Below are 18,998 nucleotides of genomic sequence, written 5' to 3' on the forward strand. Positions count from 1 at the left end.
ACCCTTAAATATGGCTTATCCATTGTTATGTAAGATTTTACCATTACATCTGCTTTAGTATTTTTCAATCCTAATAATCCTGTTAGCATTTTTTTATTCACACAAACTCTTATCCTCCCATTCCTGGTTCCAATCCTCCAGTTGCACAACTGAGGTATCTATGCTCCTCTAATTATGGTTTCTTGAGCATCCTCTATTTTAATCATTAGTGGCCACATCTTCAGCTGCCTAGGCTGTAATCTATGGAATACCTTCCCTACACCTGATTTTCCTCCTTTAAAAGACCTTAATATCTATTTCTTTTACCAATCTTTTGGTCACCTGACCTAATGTGTTTTAGTGTCATACTTTGTTTAATAATGCTCCTGTGAAATACCTTGAGATGCTTTATTAAAGGTGTTGCTGTCATATTTGTTGCTATTATATTTCACTATATTTGAAAAAAAACTATACAATCACAATAATAAAACATCCACTCAGACGAGGAAGAAATAGTAATGCCTCTGGAAAACCACATTTTATTCATGCAAATATTTAATGTTTTACATATTTTCATTTCTATTTTCAAGTGTTTTAGCCAGGTTTTATTTGATATCCAGAAATAGGACAATGAACTTCAAAATATGGGTTATTAGCTATTATCAGAAAGCACACTTAGTGAGAGTCAACAGGTTTCACAGTGATGGTTAAGATACATAATAAGCTACATGCTCTGATAGGAAGACCCTCATGTTTTTGGACAGAAATTGAAATGTTGTTCAAAAGACTCAAATAAGGCTTCAAGGAGTGGGGCATGTTGTAATAGAATCAGATGAATATATAACAAAAGTACATTAATCAAAGGAAAATATTTGAGATAAAATGATCAGATTATCAGCAGGATTAAATCAAGATAAAGCACTTAAAGCAACAAATTAAATTGCCCTCACTGAAATGTGCACTTCTTCATATTAAGTAGTGCTGACACATACAGATAAAATAATTAAAAAAGCTAAATGCTCTTATCACAATAAGTTTTTACAACAAAGGCATTTAGACATTAACAAGACTTCATAAAATGCAAATTAGCTAGAATATCACATCAATGTCTTCAGACAACAGGATCCCTTTTTATTAGGCAATACAGAATGGAATATCCAGAAAATTAGAAAATCCTTAGGCAGAGTGTAATTACATAATAACTTTGAGCCCATTCAGTTTCAACTGTTTTGGAGTTCAGAAATGTGATAAAAAAACAGATACACAGTGAATTGGCTTAGACTGATAAAGATTTATGCCAGAAAACAAATAAGATTGGTGTCTAAATAATTGAATGTTTACTGAGAGGTTAGAATTAAAGAACTTCATGTTTTATATAGATAAAATGATTTTTAAATTTTTTTTGTGAGTATGATATCACATATTACCAGTAGCATTGTATTCAGGTACTTGACACAAAATGTCACACTCTTCAAACAATATCTAGAATGCTTAATTATATAAACCATTTTTCTTGATATCCCAGCCATTTTTGTTCACTTAATACATTCTAATTACATATTTTTAAATATAATTAAATAAACTTATTTTTATACTTGCCACTATCACAATCACTACAAAATCCAAATTTTAGCAGAAAAAAATCTGCCATTCAACACAAATTGGAATGTTTACTTGAAGCGATCCTGAAAATGTTCTTTTTACAGAAAAACATAAAAAACTAATCAAAGTGAATATACATCTGGATTTTGTTTTACAATACTGTGTGGATATAATTTTTTTAAATATATTTTACTTCTTAATTTGAATCATGGATACGTTTGATGTTTTAATAACCAACGACTGACAACACCTCATGTACACTGGGCACAGAAATGTATAAGGGAGTAAACCAATCTAGGATCACCTAACCTAGAGAAACGTAAAGTGGTCCATTTTAACGAATATGTATAGAAACTCACAAATGCTCACCATGATAAACTAAATGCCTTTTACCCTGGTTTGAAAGCAACTATTTCACGTATGAAAATGTAAACCAAAATGCATTCTTTGCAGCTCTTATTAGCACATTTAGAGGCATCAGTACGGGATTACTGAGAGCAACATAGTTAATACCATTAAATATATTTGATTTGTGCAGTGAAATATTTTGTTTTACTCCAACTACACATTTTAAAATATATCAGTCACATCCCCAGACTCATCAGGTGATTGAAGAGGCTTCTTCCATTAATTTTCCCACTTTTTTTTGAATGGTACTAACTTATCTGTGTGCTTTCTATTTATTTTGGTGTCCCTCAATTGATTTTACCCGACACGTACAGTGCTTTTGACCTGCACAATCAGCAACTCAAATCTTCGCCAAGTTTAGCTTTGTTTTAAAAAAATGGTCACAAATAACTACACTGGGGGGGAAAAAAATCCAATACTCGAACCTGATAATCATCAAATTCAAGGAAGCTACAAATTGCAAAACAGTCCAAAATTAGTAATAACTTAAATTAGCTTTTAAAAAATCAAAATAATGTACAGAATCATTGCTCTTCTGGTTAAACAGGCCCGCTGTATTTCAAATATTCCACAAAACACATCAGTAAGAGCTTGTATCATGAGATTCCTGACTTTCAGCTCATTAAGATGCAAACGTTTTCAAAAACTACAATGCTAACAATTATCCTAACTACATTTAGAACTGACCTGCCTGGTGGCTGCAGACATGGTTATGAACTGTATGTTTCTGTAAATATCTAATATTGAAACCAATCTCAAATTCTAATAGAGAACACAAAAATTCTCAAGATTGGCATCAAATGGTTTATGTTTGAGGACAAGTTGCAACAACCTGTTCTCACACTGTTCTTGCAGACTTGAAAGAAAATTCAGAAGTTACGTTACAGGTTAGAACCAGTTTTATTTTAAATTTTTAAATTAAGATTTGAGAAGGCGCAGTTAGAGAAGGCATAGTTGTCCATGTGGAAGGCCCTAAGATTTTTCCTGTATTCTGGGAGACATATTTTATGAAACTGGATCGCAGGGCACAAAGCAACTTGGAGAAAATTGGCTTGGACATTACTTAAATATAATGGACTTCTGGTGCACTGAGCAACTAATCACCAAATAAAATTGCAATACTTTAAAACGATTACAAGGCTACGAAGCAAAAATGGTTTAGCAAAAAAACTGCAATCATTTAAAAAAAAGCAAAGGCAGGGTGAGATTCTGAAATGAGGAGTATATTGCAAGAAAAAAAATGCAGAACTTTTCAAGGCTATATAAAAGGGCAACTTTTAACACTAATTGGTAAATTGCACTGCGGAATTCTTTTGAAAATACAACTGCATGGCAACATTTATTTCAGCCAACAATATTTACCAAAATAAGTAGCTCCAACAAGAATCATATTTCAGACCCATATTAATCTTGTCAATTGATTGGGTTACATAAAATTTGCAAAACACCTTGATGTTTAGGCTCCACACAAACTTGCTCCTGTCCTCTTCATTTGTCAGCATATCCTTCTATCCTTTCTCCCTCATGTACTATCTACATTGTCTTGAATTCATCTGTTATTCGCCTCACTACTCTTTACGGTGACACGTTCCACAGTCTTAAGTTTTTTCTGTACTTATTGATTAATGACCATCTTATATTTATGACAATTTGTTCTGGACTCCCTCAAGTGGAAACTTCTCCATGTCGACCCCATCAAAACCTTTCAAATAGACCCCTCAGCCTTAATTTTTCTAGAGAAAAGACCCCCAAAATGTTCAGCATTTCCTATTAAATGTATCCTCTCAATTCTGGTATCACCTTTATGAAGTCTTTTGCACTCATTCTCCAGTATCTCTACATCCTTTATATAATAGAGACCAGAAAGATGCACAGTACTCTCAAGTTGGTTTAAGTAAGGTTCAATACAAGTTTAACATACCTCTGCTTTTTAATTCCATCCCTTTAAAAATGAACCCTAGAGGTGGCTTAGTCTTGAAAGGTCTTAATAACCGGCATTGCTTCTTTTAGAGATGTGTGTCGGTACTGTTAGATCCCTTTGTCCCTTTACCAGTTTAATTGACTAAATCAGTTATGTGGTGTCCTTATTCTACCAATATATTCCATCCTACACTTGCAGAATCAGTTTATTTTCATATTAAAAATTTAGGGTCATTCATTCTAGATTTCTGGTCGGGCTGATTTTGGCATGAACTTTAGCTTTGAAAAATAAAAGTTTTTGCTGTATTTAAACAAGGTTTACATGTGTTTTTACACATCAATTTCAATGAAAGGCCTATTCCTACTTCTCAATTGCTAATTGGTTTCGAACATAAAACTACAAAATGACAATTTAATACTAAGAACTAATATGAGATTCAAATATGCAATCAATATGGATTTGTGACAGGATCTAGCCACATTTCTTAATACATTTGTGGCTTGATTCATTACAAATTGGTGAGGTTAAAGTGTTGCATGTCAGCAGGACAGTCCAGTGTTTCCATAGATATCAAAATTGAGAGAGTCGCACATGATTAATCTTTGCCAGAATCAGGGCAATAAAGCTGTTTAATGATTTAAAAAACCTATATAAAATGCTTGTTGAGCCTCAACTAGGCTAATGTGCCCAAATTTTGGGCACGACGCTTCAAGAAGGACATGAAGGCATTAAAGAGAGTACAATAAAGATCTGAGATTGGTTCCAGGGATGAGGGACTTCAGTTATAAGGACAGACTGGAGAAGCCAGGCATGTTCTCCTTAGAGAAGTTTGAAAGGAATCTTGATAGAGGTGTTCAAAGTCATGAGGAGTTTGGACAGAGTAGAGAGAAACTGTTCCCCTCGGTGGAGGGGTTGAGCACCAGAGGACACAAATTTATGAGTGGCAAGAGAACCAGAGGTGACATGAGGGGTGACGGGCAGAATGACCTCATTTTGTGTTGTAACCATTCTATGATTTTATGAACATTTAAAAACACACTAAGGCTGTGACAAAGTTGTCAAGTTTGATAAATTCTAGGAATGCTTAAATCTAAGGAAATTGCTTAATTCCATGTAGTTGAAAAAGGGCTCCATACTGTAGCCCAAAGTCCAGCTCAATGCTTTGATAGTTAGGACTTAAGATATACAATTCTGTTCTTAAGTTATATACTGTAGATTCATATTCACATACTGTTCAAGGCTAAACACTGAAAAAGCCGCATTGGTTCTGTTGATTATACCCGATCTACATTTGCCTATCTTTGGCTTTCAAACATCGAAACATAGAACTTAACAGCAGGAATAGGCAATTTGGCCTTTCGAGCCTGCTCTGCCATTCAATGAGATCATGGCTGATCTGGTTGTGGTCTCAACTCTACTTTGCTGTATGCTCCCCATAACCCTAGGCTCCCTTGTCTATCAAAAATCTGTCTAACTCTGCCTTGAATAAATTCAACGACTGAGCCTTCCATGCTTTCTGGGGAAGTGAATTCCACATACTAACGACCCTCAGAAAAACATTACTCATCTCAAGTCTTAAAAAGGAGACTTATTTTTCCTAAATGGTGCGCTCAAGTTCTAGTCTCACCCATAAGTGGAAACATCCTCCCAGTATCCACCCTGTCAAGTCCCCTCAGGATCTTATACAATCACCTCTCATTCTTCTAAACCCCAATGAGTATAGGCCCAACCTGTTCAACTTTTCTTCATAGATAAGCCCTTTGTCCAGGAATGAGTCGAGTGAAGTTTCTCTGTACTGCTTCCAATGCAATTATATCCTTTTTCAAATAAGGAGACCACAATTGTACACAGTATTCCAGATGTGGTTTCACCAATGCCCTGTAGAGCTGCAGTATAAATTGCCTACTTTTATATTCCATTCCCCTTGCAATAAATGCCAACATTCCATTCTTTTTTCCCCCAAGGTCCACTAATCCAGATGCATACAGGCCATATTCAAATTTTAAAATTCAGATCAAAAATATGCAATTTAAAAGATCAAAATGGCAACTTTAAGGTAACCTCCAGAACCACTTTGTAGGACGTGTAAAGTGGGCATCATGTGTTAAGCTATAAAATTAGCCAATTCTAATGATCTGAAGAGAGAAATTTAAAGAAAATTTAAATTGTGTAACGATTGTGTATATAGATAAAGCTATTTTGAACAGAGGAATTTACACTGCCAGTAGGCTATATTCAAGGGAGATTCTGTGGCAGGAAATTATGAGCACTTCAGCAGAAAAGGTCAATTTAGGTTACCACACAGTTTAGCTAGATCTACACATGATATGGCACTTTTTTTTGCACAGTGAAACTACTTACGAAATACAATGTACAAGAAACAAGCTCAACAAATCAACAGGTTCAATGTAGTTTTTTTTATTACAATTTTATGACATGAAATGAAAATCATGTAGCTGACAAGCAGTTAAAATGGACGGCTACAAGAGACTTTGGAAGAAATTACAAAAATCCAACAATAATTTCTTTACTACTTGGTTATGTTCAATCCTGTTCACCTGTCATTCCCTTCCTTGTCCTTGTACAGTCTTTTCATTCAATCATCACTTTTTTGATTCTGATTTGGTTTGTTTTCCTTTCTTGCTCATTTTAGTTTCCAAGTTCTCCTAGGCTCATTATTTTATTTTACCACATCAGGTATGAATCTCATGGCTTTTTGGGGATGGGGGGGGAAAACAGTAACTGTTTAAGCATAGTCCAATCATTAGAACAGCTTCAAATACTGCTACAGCTTTGAGTTCATCTAGGAACCTGAAAAATAACTGGTTTAGCAAGACTGAATAATAGCAGATGTAAGAACTTAAATTCCAATCCCCTAAATTAGCATGCAGATTCTTCCAGGTCAAGAATTGCAGAGTTACTGAATATGCTGGCCCCATTTAATCAAATTTAAGGTATAAAATGCTGCTTAAAAAAAAAATCAGTTAGGTCACAATTGTATGCAGAAGGCAACTTCATCCAAATGAAAAGGGATGTTCAAATTAGGAAGAATGCACTGAAGTTCAATCTGCCTAACCAACATATTTCCCATACTCATTAACTTAAAAAAAAACCCAGAGAAATAAAGCAACTTGGCAAAAACTCTTCACAACACTAAATTGAGCAGGAATTACACTTGATGCGCAGCCTTTTTCTCGGTTATAATTTTGTGGAGCTCATCTGCATCTTCAGTGGTTTTCACACGAATCAAAATTGGAATAGCAGTGCCAGGATTCTTCTCATCAATCGGGGGGTTGGGAATGCAAACAATGAGGATGTTGTTCTTTCCTGTCCTTGTACAAGGCAGTGATGGATGAAGCATAATGTTCAGTAAAATATTTCCTGATCAACAGAAAAAGAAAGTCAAAGCTGTTAAATTATAGAACCTTACTAGCCATTTCCTATAATCCTATTCCCCAACACATATATATTTGAAAAATAAAATTTCAATCAACTTACCTTTGAAAAGCAATTACAGATTCTGCCAATAATCCGGATTGGCCTTTTGATGGCTCAACAGCCTCTTACTTGATATCAGAATCCTAAAATCTTCTGATTAAGAGTCTTCTGATTAATGACCTATTGGTTAATGGAAATTGTTCCCCCATCCCCCAATTTATGTATCTAAACATTATTCTTTTGATTTCTTAATGTAAAAATTGTCTACATTTTCCTGGGTACAGTATAACTGACCAAAGATTATATTCTAGCCAAAACCAACCATAGATCATCAGGTTTGTAAACATATCATTGGTCCACTACCCACAATTTTCCTTGAAGGCTTAATCCTTTGAATAGTTCCATTTTCTACTGGACAACACATTTTGAATTGTCAATTTCCAACTAATAAGTCTATAACAGTTTAATTTTGGCAACTGCATCAAGAAATGAACAAAACATTTATGGCTGAGAAAATAGACATGCTATTAAAGCCCTCAACAGAATAGCTTGCAAGAAATTTCCAACAGTGACAGGGGAACAACAATTTATACTGCATGAGAAAAGAGTGCTGATTGGTTGGCAAAAGGACACTGGTTGAAACATTGCCATGGAGAATGCAGCATGGAACAGTTAACTGCACAGCTTTGTTCAAATTCAAACCAGGCAGATCAACTCTGATTGGTCCATTCCCCATGGTAATGCCTTGACTAAAGAATGACTATCCCTCAGTTTTTGCTTAGTGGAAAAAGGCGCATTTTTAAAATTCATTCATGAGATGTGGGCTAGGTCAGCATTTATTGCCCATCCCTAATTGCCCTCGAAGTGGTGGTGGTGAGCTGCCTTCTCGAAACGCTGCAGTCCATGTGGTGTAGGTACACCCACGATGCAATGTATGGACATGTTCCTTTTGTCTGTAAAGGACAGGGCCCTGTGTGTGAATATATGTGGCATCTAGCATGTGTAAGTGGGCCACACCGTGAACCCGGCTGACAATCTTAAAGTGGTTTTCAGTGTAATTCTTGGCACAATCAGGATTGTTTAGCAGGTGTTGTCCAATCCTGGAATCACACCTAATGTAGGACACTATGTTTTGAGTTTTGCAATCCAAAAACGTTCTGCCCGCCACACAATTGAGTAATGTGGTATTTCAGTATTGGTGTGATGCCAGGTATATAAACCTTATGTCCCAACGAATGGCATATTGTATCAAACAGCAGATCCCTTTGGCTGTTTGCAACAGGCGAAGTACTAACCATACCCAACCAGCCCGTGCTTGCAAAACTCAAAAGCGTCCAATGTTAGATGCGATTATGTGATTGGGCAACACTAGCTAAGTAAACCCGATTCTGATAAGAATTACACTGAAAATCAATTTAAGATAGTTAGTTGGGCTCGCAGTGTGGCCCACTTACGCATGCTAGAAGCCACATATATTCACACACGGGGCCCTGTCCTTTATAGACAAAAGGAACGTGTCCACACATTGCACCTTTCTCAAGTAAGCAAAATGCTTAGGGAATAGTCACCCCCTGGTTCATTCCCCAAGGCAATGCCTTGAACAATCAGAGTCCACCTACTGGTTTGAATTTGAATAAAACAGGACAGTGAACTGTTCAATGCTGCATTCTCCATGGCAACACCTCCACCAGAGTCCACCTGTCAACCAATCAGCACACTTCTTATGCAGTATAATTTTCTGTTCCCGTGCTATTGTTGGATATTTTTTGCGAGCTATCCTGATGAGTGCAAAATGAAAAGCTTTGATAGCATGTCTCTTTTGCCAGCAGTACTCAAGTTCTGTATTACCAAATGGCTAAAGCTTTTATTGATGGCTTATATCAGCGAAAACCTCATCCTTTACCATTTAGCTACATTTTCTCTCTTCCTTGCAACATCTGATGGTGGTATAGTTTGTCTTTCAAGTATTGTGGCAAGGTGGCCATTTTTCATGCATCAGCCTGCCCCGTATATTTCAGCAGACTTATCCATACGTAACACATCCCCACAAAGCAGAGGAACTAAGAGGTAGCTTCTGCATAAAATACAAGGAGCCATGTAATGGAATAACAAGCAGGTGCCTGAAGTGCATTGCACTTAGGTATGGGAAAAGGAAGAGACGTGGAGAAAAGAAATTGAATAATAGACTAAGCACTCACTACAAATTTAAAGGCATACGCTTTCAGAATCAGAACAGCATAGGGGGTGGTCATTTGTCCCATCGAGTCCATGCCAGCTCTCTGTTGAGCAATCAAGTCAGTCCCATTCACCTGCTTATGCACTGCAAGTTTATTTCCTTCGAGTGCCCATCCAATTTCCTTTCAAAATCATTGATTGTTTCTGCTCATAAGCAGCAAATTCCATGTAATTACCAGTTGCTGCGTAAAAAGGTTCCTCACATTCCCCCCACACCCTCTCAAGCCCTTATACTGTCAACTAATGAGAGCAGCTTTTTGATCCATACTTCACATAATCCTGCTGTAACCTTGTATAGCTCCATCATACATTGCTTCTAGAAGAACCCCAGCTTCTCCAACCTAACCTTGCAACTAAAGATCACTCAATTCTGGAACTACTCTGGTAAATCTCTTCTGTATCCTCTAGGGAGGATGTGTGAGTATCCTTTAAAAAATGTGGTGACCAGACTGAATGCAATACTCTTGCTGTGGCCTAATCAGAGCTAAGCTTCAGTATAACCTTTCCACTTTTGTATTCAGTACTTTTATTAAGGAAGTCCAAGATCCTGTACGCTTTGTTCATTACTCCCTGCTACATTCAGAGATGTATATGAACCCCCAGGTAATTCGAACCCTGCACGCTCTTTAGAACTGTGCCATTAAGCCTGTATTGCCTCTCCCTATTCCTTCTACCAAAATACATCACTTCATACCTCTTTGTATTAAATTCCATCTGCCGCTTGTTTGCCCATTCTGCTTGGCTTAGCTACCCTTTGCAGTCAATTGATATCATCCTCACTGCTTGCCACACCTCAAGTTTGGTGCTATCAGCAAACTTTGAAATTTGGCTCTTATTCCAACATCCATGTCATTTATACATGTCAAAAGTAGTACTAGAACTGACCTTTGAGGAACACCACTGCCTACCATCCTCTAGTCTGAAAAACAACATTTACCACATCTTATTATTTTAGTTCTTAAGCCATTTTTTTAGATTCACTAACCCACCTATTCCATGATCTTCAATTTTGTTTGCCAGCCTTTTATGTGGTACTTTGTCAAAGGCTTAAGATCCATATAGACAACATGAACTGCACTCCCTCCAATCTTCGCTGTTACTTCATCAAAAAATTCAATTAGGATTAGTCAAGCACAATATCCTTTTTACAAATCCACACTGGTTTGCTTTAATTAACTCAAACCTCAAAGTATCTGTTGATTTTTTCTCCTTGATTCTTGTTTCTAAAACATTGCCCACTACTGATGATAAACTGAACGTCCTTACACTTTTTTTTGAACAACAGTGGTTACATTTTCCACTCTGCAATCCTCTGGCACCTCTCCTGTATCTAAGATTAATTGGAAGATTATGGGAAGCATTTCCGCTGTCTCCACCCCCACCTTCCTTTAGCAACCTGGGATACAAGCAATCCAGGTGACTTTTCCACTAAGCATTTCCAGTACATCCTACCCATCAATTTTCACCCATCTTTCACCTCCATTGATAATTTTTCAGCATCCTCTTCCCTGGCAAAGAACTCATTAAGTATTCTAACCTCACCCTGCATCTCTATGTATAAATCACTCTTTCTCCCCGATAGGACCCATCCTGTCTCTTACAACCCATTTACACTCTACGTGCTGGTAGAAGGTATTTTTGGGTTCCTTGTGATGTTAACTTTCATTCTATTTTCAAATTCTCTGTGTCTTATTTTACGCTTCGCTTCTCTCAACTTATTGCATTTGGCCTGGCTCTTATTGAAAAAAAATGACTTACATACACATAGCACTTTTCATGATCAGATGTCTCAAAGTGCTTTACAGCCAATGAAGTACATTTTGAAGTGTTATTAACGTGTAATCTATGATATACAGTAGCCAATAAACTTACAGCGCACCCCCACAAACAGCAATGTGGTAATGACCATATAATCAGTTTTCATGATATTGATTGAGGGATAACATTATTAATCTGATATGCAACATACAGTCAATTTTTTGTTTCATTACATTATCCCTTAGTATTATCCAAAGAGCCCAGGATCTGTTTTTCATATGTTTCACCCTTGTTCATGTGTATCTCACCTGGACCTGAAACATCTACTCCTTAAAGATCATCCACTGTTCATATTCAGTTTTTCCTTAAGTCTTGGGTTCCATTTTACCCCGGCTGGATCCCCTCTTATCCCATTTTTCCAATTTAGAAATTCTTATTGAAATTGTTCCTTGCTTTTTTCCATTACTGAGCTAAACCTTATGATACGATAATCATTCTTAACCAAGAGTTCCCTCACAGACAATTGGTCCATTGGGCTCATCTCATTCCCCAGCACCAGATATACTAATGTCTCTTTAGCTAGACCAAGAACATAAGTGGTCAACACGAACACATTTCAGGAATTCCTCTCCCTCCTTTCCTTTCCCTTCATTCTCACATTATCCCAATCTATACTTAGGTAATTAAAGTTCCCCATCATCACCATTCGATAGGTCTTGCACATCTCTGATTTCCCTGCAGATTTTCCCCTCTACCTTTCCCTGTTTAGAGGCCTATAAAATACCCTCCAGTAGCATGACCTAACTTTCACCTCAATTCTAACCAAAGGAATATTTCCTTTCCCTCTCAAGGGCATCCTCTCTTTCCAATTCTACAGTATCTTCCGTTACCAGTAGTGCTACCCCATCTCCCATTTTGCTTCCCCATTTTTTCTGAACACTTTATATCCTTGAGTATTAAGTGCCCAATCCTCACCATTTTTTATACCAAATACTAGTATTTGGCATAAACTACTACAACTAAATAATCAATTTGTTAACTTACAGATGAAATATAAATGATAATCAACTCACCTAGATTAGTGTCTGCTCGCACTAACAACTGGATCTTCTGATCTGCCACAGGTTTCAAATGAACTGTACCAATTCCCTTCTCTTTGAAATCCCCATCTTTCTTGTAGAACAGTTTACACCTGTAAAAAGAGTCAAAATTGTAACTAGTAAGCTTATATTAAAAAAAACATATACAGAATACCACAAATTTCATTTGTCATATTTTTATATTTAACACAAATACCCTATTTGTTAACTTGCAATAGAATTTCCCATTATAAACAGTTGCATTTTTCGTAAGTATTCTTAGGATGTGTGCAGAGCGCCTGGGGGAAACAGTACAAGAGGCCAACGAGATAAAAGTAGCAGAGTCAGTGAGAACGAACCTAACGGAATGAAGTGTTAGAAGCAACAGTACCTCAGACTTTAGTTCTTGGCAGTAGGTCTCAATTCAAGAACCATGAGGTATGGGGGCACAAGTGGAAGGAAGAGGGATTAAAAAAATACTGATAGTGGTGTCAGCATAAGGGAAGAAGCTAATCATAGAATCGTTACAGTACAGAAGGTGGTTATTCAGTCAATCCTGTTTGTACTAGCACTCGGTGAGACCAATTCACCTTGTGCCACTATCCTGTCTTTTTTGGATTACCTTTTATGTCCACTGCCAGTCTCTTCTCATACTCCCACTTTGCTTCTCTTATTTGTTTTTTCGCTTCCCCTCTGACCATTTTATATTCAGCCTGGTTTTCAGTTGTATTATCTACTTGACATCTGTCCTTTGAACTCTTTTCTGCTTCAGCTAACTCTCCTCCTTTCATCACCCAGAGTTTTGAATTTGTTTGCCCTACCTTTCCTTCTTGTGAGAATATACCTACACTGTATCTAAACCCCTTTCTTTAAAGGCAGCCCATTATTCAGTTAGATTTACCTGCCAATCTTTGCTTCCAATTTATTTGGGCTAGATACATTTTCACCCCACTGAAGTTGGTTGTCCTCCAATTACTCATTCTTATTTTGGATTGCTCCTCATCCTTTTTCATAGCCAACCTAAATCTGATGATACTGTCCCCTAAACGTTCTCCTACTGACACCTGATCCATTCGCCCCAAATCATTCCCAAGAACTAGGTCTAGCAGTGCCTCCATTTCTTGTTGGATTAGAAACATACTGTAGAAAACTCTCCTGAACATAGTCTAGGAACTCTTTTCCCCTGTGCCCTTTACACTACTACTATCCCAATCTATATTTTGATAATTAAGGTCCCCCATTATAATTACTCTAATTCTTGCAGTTTCTTTGCAAATTTGTTCATCTATATCTTTCCCACTAGTTGGTGGCTATAGGCAATACTGAGCAATGCAACTGTACCATTTTTAGTCCTTAGCTATAGTCAAATAGATTCTGTCCTCGATCCTTCTGGGACATTCTCTTTCTCCAGCACTATGTTCTCCATAATCAATATTGCCACCCCTCCTCCTTTCCTCCCCTCTCTTTCCCGAACACTTTGTATCCAGGAATATTTAATACTGTCCTTTTTTGAGCCAGGTCTCTATTATCCCACTGTATTTCCGTTTGGCTATTTGCAACTGCAGCTCACCTATCCTATTTACCACACTCTGTGCATTCACATGTACGCACAGTAACCCTAATTTAGATTGACATTTTCCCTACCTAACATCATTACATTACGAAATCGTAAATTATCTATCTCTCTCAATTCTCTAATTACCTTGATGTTCCTTTCTAATATTACCTCCTGGTGCCCACACACCTGCCAAATTAATTTGAACCCTCCCAATAACCCTAGCAAGGAAGCTGGTGAGTGGCTGGTGAAAGAGATTTTTTTCTCCTCAGATGAGGGGCAAGTTTTAAGTCTATTTCCAATAATTTTGGATAGTCTAATCAATACAGGCCTTTAATTTTTTCCAAGTGTTTTATGCTTAGTGCAAATTATTCTGAAGAGCAAAAAATTTACAAACTAATTTTTTTTTAATTCATTCACGGGATGAAGGCTTCCCTGGCTGGGCCAGCATTTGTTGCCCATCCACAGTTGCCCTTGAGAAGGTGGTGGTGAGCTGCCTTCTTGAACTGCTACAGTCCATGTGGTGTAGGTACACCCACAGTGCTGTTAGAAAGGGAGAAAGGATTTTGACCCAGCGACAGTGAAGGAACGGCGATATATTTCCAAGTCAGGATGGTGAGTGACTTGCATGGGAACTTCCAGGTGGTAGCGTTCCCATATACCTGCTGCCCTTGTCCTTCTGGTGGTAGTGTTAGATACAAATAATATAAATCACCTAGATTACAATATGGCAGAACAAGTTGTGCATTTGTACTGCAATGTGAGAGTATTTATGGACAGCGAAACTGTTCTGAGTGAACACATCTGCAGTAGATATCTCTGTCAAATCTCTCTGGCTCAGAGTCAGCTTAAGTGCGAGTTTGTGAAGGTGAGGCCATCTAGGTTGGACCAAAAAAAGGCAGACACAGTATTTTGCAAACGAGGAAAAACTAGAAACAGTGAAGGTTCAAAGAGACATGTGCTCCGAGTACATGGATCATTAAAATATCGTGAGCAGGTGCAGAAAATAATAAAAAAGGTTAACAGAAATGCTAACCTTTATATCTAGGAGTAGAATGCAAGGGGTAAAAGTCATGCCTCAGCTATGCAAAGTCCTGTTTAGACCACACCTGGAGTAACTGTCATGAGTTCAGGACATCAAACTTTAGGAAGGGGATACTGGCCTTGGAGGGAATGCATTGTAGAATTACCATATCTGGAGTCCAAGGGTTAAATGCAACGGAGAGATTACACAAATTGGGGTTGTAATTCCTAAAATTTAGGAGGTTGTGTGATTTGATTGAATTTTTCAAGGTATTAAGGGGAACAAATAGAGAGAAATTATTTCTGCTGGTTGGGAAGTCTTGGACTAGGGAGACACACTCTAAAAAATGAGCCAGACATTTCAGGAGTGAAATTAGGAAACCCTTCCACATGTTAAAGGTGGAAGAGGTTTGGAATTCTCCTCCACTATTGGCAATTGATGCAGGTTAATTGTTAATTTTGAATCTGACATTCATTTGATTTTTGTTATCCAAAAGCATCGAGGGACATGGGACAAAGGCACCTGCACTACCTACTGAATGGCAAACATGCTCATGGGACTAAAAGGCTTGTGTGTTCAACACTGGCAGGATTGGTATTTACTACCTACTCCTTAAGGTGGTGGTGGTGGTGGTCCACCTTCTTGAATATGGTTAGTATTGCCAAGCAAGAAAGATATGGTCATGCCACAGGGGGTATTCTAATAAGCCTGTGGGGAGGAGGAAGCGGGGGCCAGCTGGCACGTGACACAGAGCAAGGCTAGAATATTTAATATGTACTTTGCATCAGCATTTACCAATTATGAGGATTCATGGTAGAAGTAATTGAGGGGGTAAAAGTTGATGGGCAGAAAGTACTGGCTATGCTGAAGAATGAATAAGTTGGCTGCTCTGGATGGTGTGCATCCCAGATTGCTAAAGGAACTGGGGGTTGAGATAGCCAAAAGGCTCGCCATAATCTTGCAATCTTCCCTAGATACTGGAGAGCTGCAGAGGTTTGGAGTCAGGTTGACGTGTCCTGTCACCTTTATTCAAGAAAGGGTGCTTCAAGTAACTACAAACAAACACTTGGAAAATTCTGAGTTAATTAAGCACAAATTTGTAAAAGGCATATCCTGCTTGATAACATATAAGGTCCATGAAGGGAATACAATGGATGTTATCTGTCTGGATTTTAGGAAAGTGTTTGACAAAAAGTACCACATAAAAACACCACAGATCTAGGTTTTAGACAAGAGATGCAGGGGGAAGTTGAGGAAAAACGTGTTTTTTTTTAATACACACAGAGAGTGATAATGACCTGGAAGCAAAGGTGATCAATGACTTCAAAAAAATAAATTGGACAGGAACTTGAGGGAAATAAAGTTGCAGTGCTACAAGGATAGAGTGGTGGAATGGCACTGACCGGATTGCTTTACATAGCACTGGCATGAAGTCCATGGGTTGAATGGTCTCTAACTGCCCTAATGGCTCTCTAACTGCTGGTTGCAGTTTGATATAACTGAGTGACTAGGTCGCTTGAGGGGCCTGTTAAGAATTACCCAAATGGGTATGGGACCAGGCAGAATGTATAGATTTAGTTTCACTAAGATGAACAGTTGTGAACTGTTGAGTTTTTATGCAATCCCGCAACTTGATGGTAACAGCTTTTATTTCCAGATTTCAAAATGAAGTGAGTTCAAATTCTCAAACTGCCAAGTTGGGATTTGAACTCACCTTCTCCAGTCACAACTCCATTTTGATATCCGTAAATTTTCGGCTTCAGCTTGTCTCAAAAGCCTGGGCTACAACTGGATACATTTTCCCCAGAGCAGATTGAGCTTTCAATTACAGTGTATATGATGAGCATGTGAATTTTACAAAATTTCCTTGTTGGCAATTGTTGCAGTAACTGGAGCTGAAAGGTAGAAAAGTGTAACCTAATCCTTTAAGGATTTGAAGTTCTTTGCTTTTCCAAATGCCTTAAATGTCAAGTATGACCTTTATTTAAGTTTACTAACCGAAAACACCTATGAGCAGTGCGAGTGTGATTTCTTTTGTTAACTGTTACAAAAGAAAGCAGATTGCTTATGGAGATTGAATTGCTATTCATTCAAGTTCAGGTTAAAACAACATTTTCCAGGCTTAAAACTGTTGTTACATATGAAGTGCTCCAGAACAAGCTGAGTTATAATGTGACTTTTTTTTTTTAAGATGCTGGTTGAGTTAAAAGATTAAGTGCCTGGGCTTGACAAGATGCATCCCAGTAGCCCAAGGGAGATTACAAATGAAATTGCAGGGGTTTCATTACAAGGCATCATTGCTAATGTGTGCCAGAGGACCGGAGAATGCACAATATAGTAGCCCTTTCAAAAAAGGAGGGTTAATCCAAGTATCAACAGGCCTATTAGCTTAACATCTGTGTTAAGAAAAATGTTAGCAACATTTAAAAAAAGCCTCGCTCATGGTTTGTGGGCATTGCTGGCAAAATCAATATTTATTGGTCATCCCCAATTGCCTAAGTAATGATAATGAGCCACCTCCTTGAACTGCTGTTAATCCATATATAGAAGATAGACCCACAATGCTGTTAGGAGGGTAGTCCAAGATTTTGACCCAGTGATGAAGGAATGGTGATGTATTTCAAAGTCAGGGTGATTTAACACTCAGAGGGGAACTTGTTGGCTGTGTTTCCACACACTTGCTACCCTTATCCTTCTAGGCTGTATGTCTGGAAGGTGCTGAAGAAGCCTTGCCAAGTTGCTGCAGTGCATTTTGTAGATTATACACACTGCAGCTATGGTGCTTCAGCAGCGAAGGGAGGGAATGTTTAAGGCGGTGAACAGGATAGCGATCAAACAGGTTGTTTTGCTTGGAAGCAGCTCAACATCACCTAGGACAAGTGGAGAGTATTCCATTACATGGAGGGAGGGTCATTGATGAAGCAGCTAAGATGGTTGGGCCTAGTATACTGTCCTGAGGAAATCCTGCATTGACCTCCAATAACCACCTTTGTGCTAAGTATGACTCCACCCAATGGGCAATTTTCCTCCCAATTCCCATTGACTTCAATTGAATTCAATTTTTTCCATGATGCCATACTTAGACAATTGTTGCCAGGATGTTAAAAGGCAGTTTCTCATCTCTGGAATTCAGCTCTTAAGTCCATATATGAACCGATAACAAGCTCTGAAGTAAATGGTCCTGACAAAACCCAAACCGAGTTTCAGCGATCAGATTATTGGTAAGTTTGTGCTGCTTGGTAGCACTGTCACTGACACTTTTCATCACATTTCTGATTACTGAGAGTAAGCTGATAGGCAGTAATTAGCTGGATTGGATATGTCCTTTCTGTGTAATAGGGCAATTTTTCACTTTGTTGGGTATGTGTCAATGTTGTAGCTGTACTGTAACAGCTTGGCTAGAGATGAGACTAGCTCTGAAGCACAAGTCTTCAGAATTGCAGTCAGGATATTGTTGGAACCCACTCATACCCAGTATGCTCAGCCATTTCTTGATATCATGTGGAGTGAATCGAATTTATTGAAGACTGGCTAGTGTGATAATGGGGAACTCAGGAGAAGACAGAGATGGATCATCCACAACACTTTTGGCTGAAGATGATCGCAATCATTTCAACCTTGTCTTTTGTATGAGTTTAGCTATCAGTGGAGATGTTTATGCAGTCTCCCCCCCCTTGGTTGTTTAATTGTTCACCAATATTCACAACTAGGTGTGGCAGCTTTGATCTGATCCATTGGTTGTGGGACTGCATAGCTGTGTCATGCTGCTTCTGATGTTTCGAACGCATGTAGTCCTGCCTGTGTGGCTTTCCCCACGGTGAGACCTTATTCTTAGATGTACCTTATGCTGCTTCTGGCATGCAGTCCTCCACTCTTCATTGAGCCAATCACTTGGCTTGATGGTAATGGTAGAATGAGGGATATGCTGTGCCATGGAGGTTACAGACTGTGGTTGAATACAATTCTGCTGCTGCAAATGGCCCAATGCACCTGACAGAT

The 18,998-nt window shown here is 38.1% G+C and overlaps 1 protein-coding gene across 2 annotated transcripts in view; it reads right to left on the reverse strand.

Moving 5' to 3' along the window:
• Nucleotides 1-6,312: 6,312 nt before the first annotated feature.
• Nucleotides 6,313-18,998, reverse strand: part of nup50 (nucleoporin 50) — a 78,212-nt gene continuing 65,526 nt past the window's right edge. For both annotated transcript variants that reach the window (XM_041215576.1, XM_041215577.1), the window contains 2 exons: nucleotides 12,415-12,533; nucleotides 6,313-7,291 (listed from right to left, as the gene is read on the reverse strand). In XM_041215576.1, coding sequence (XP_041071510.1) covers nucleotides 7,080-7,291; nucleotides 12,415-12,533 — 331 coding nt within the window. In that variant the 3' untranslated portion in view covers nucleotides 6,313-7,079. The remainder of the gene's footprint in view (nucleotides 7,292-12,414; nucleotides 12,534-18,998) is intronic.

Source organism: Carcharodon carcharias, chromosome 21 (genome assembly GCF_017639515.1).
Source record: "Carcharodon carcharias isolate sCarCar2 chromosome 21, sCarCar2.pri, whole genome shotgun sequence".
In the NCBI taxonomy this organism is placed as follows: Eukaryota; Metazoa; Chordata; class Chondrichthyes; order Lamniformes; family Lamnidae; genus Carcharodon; species Carcharodon carcharias.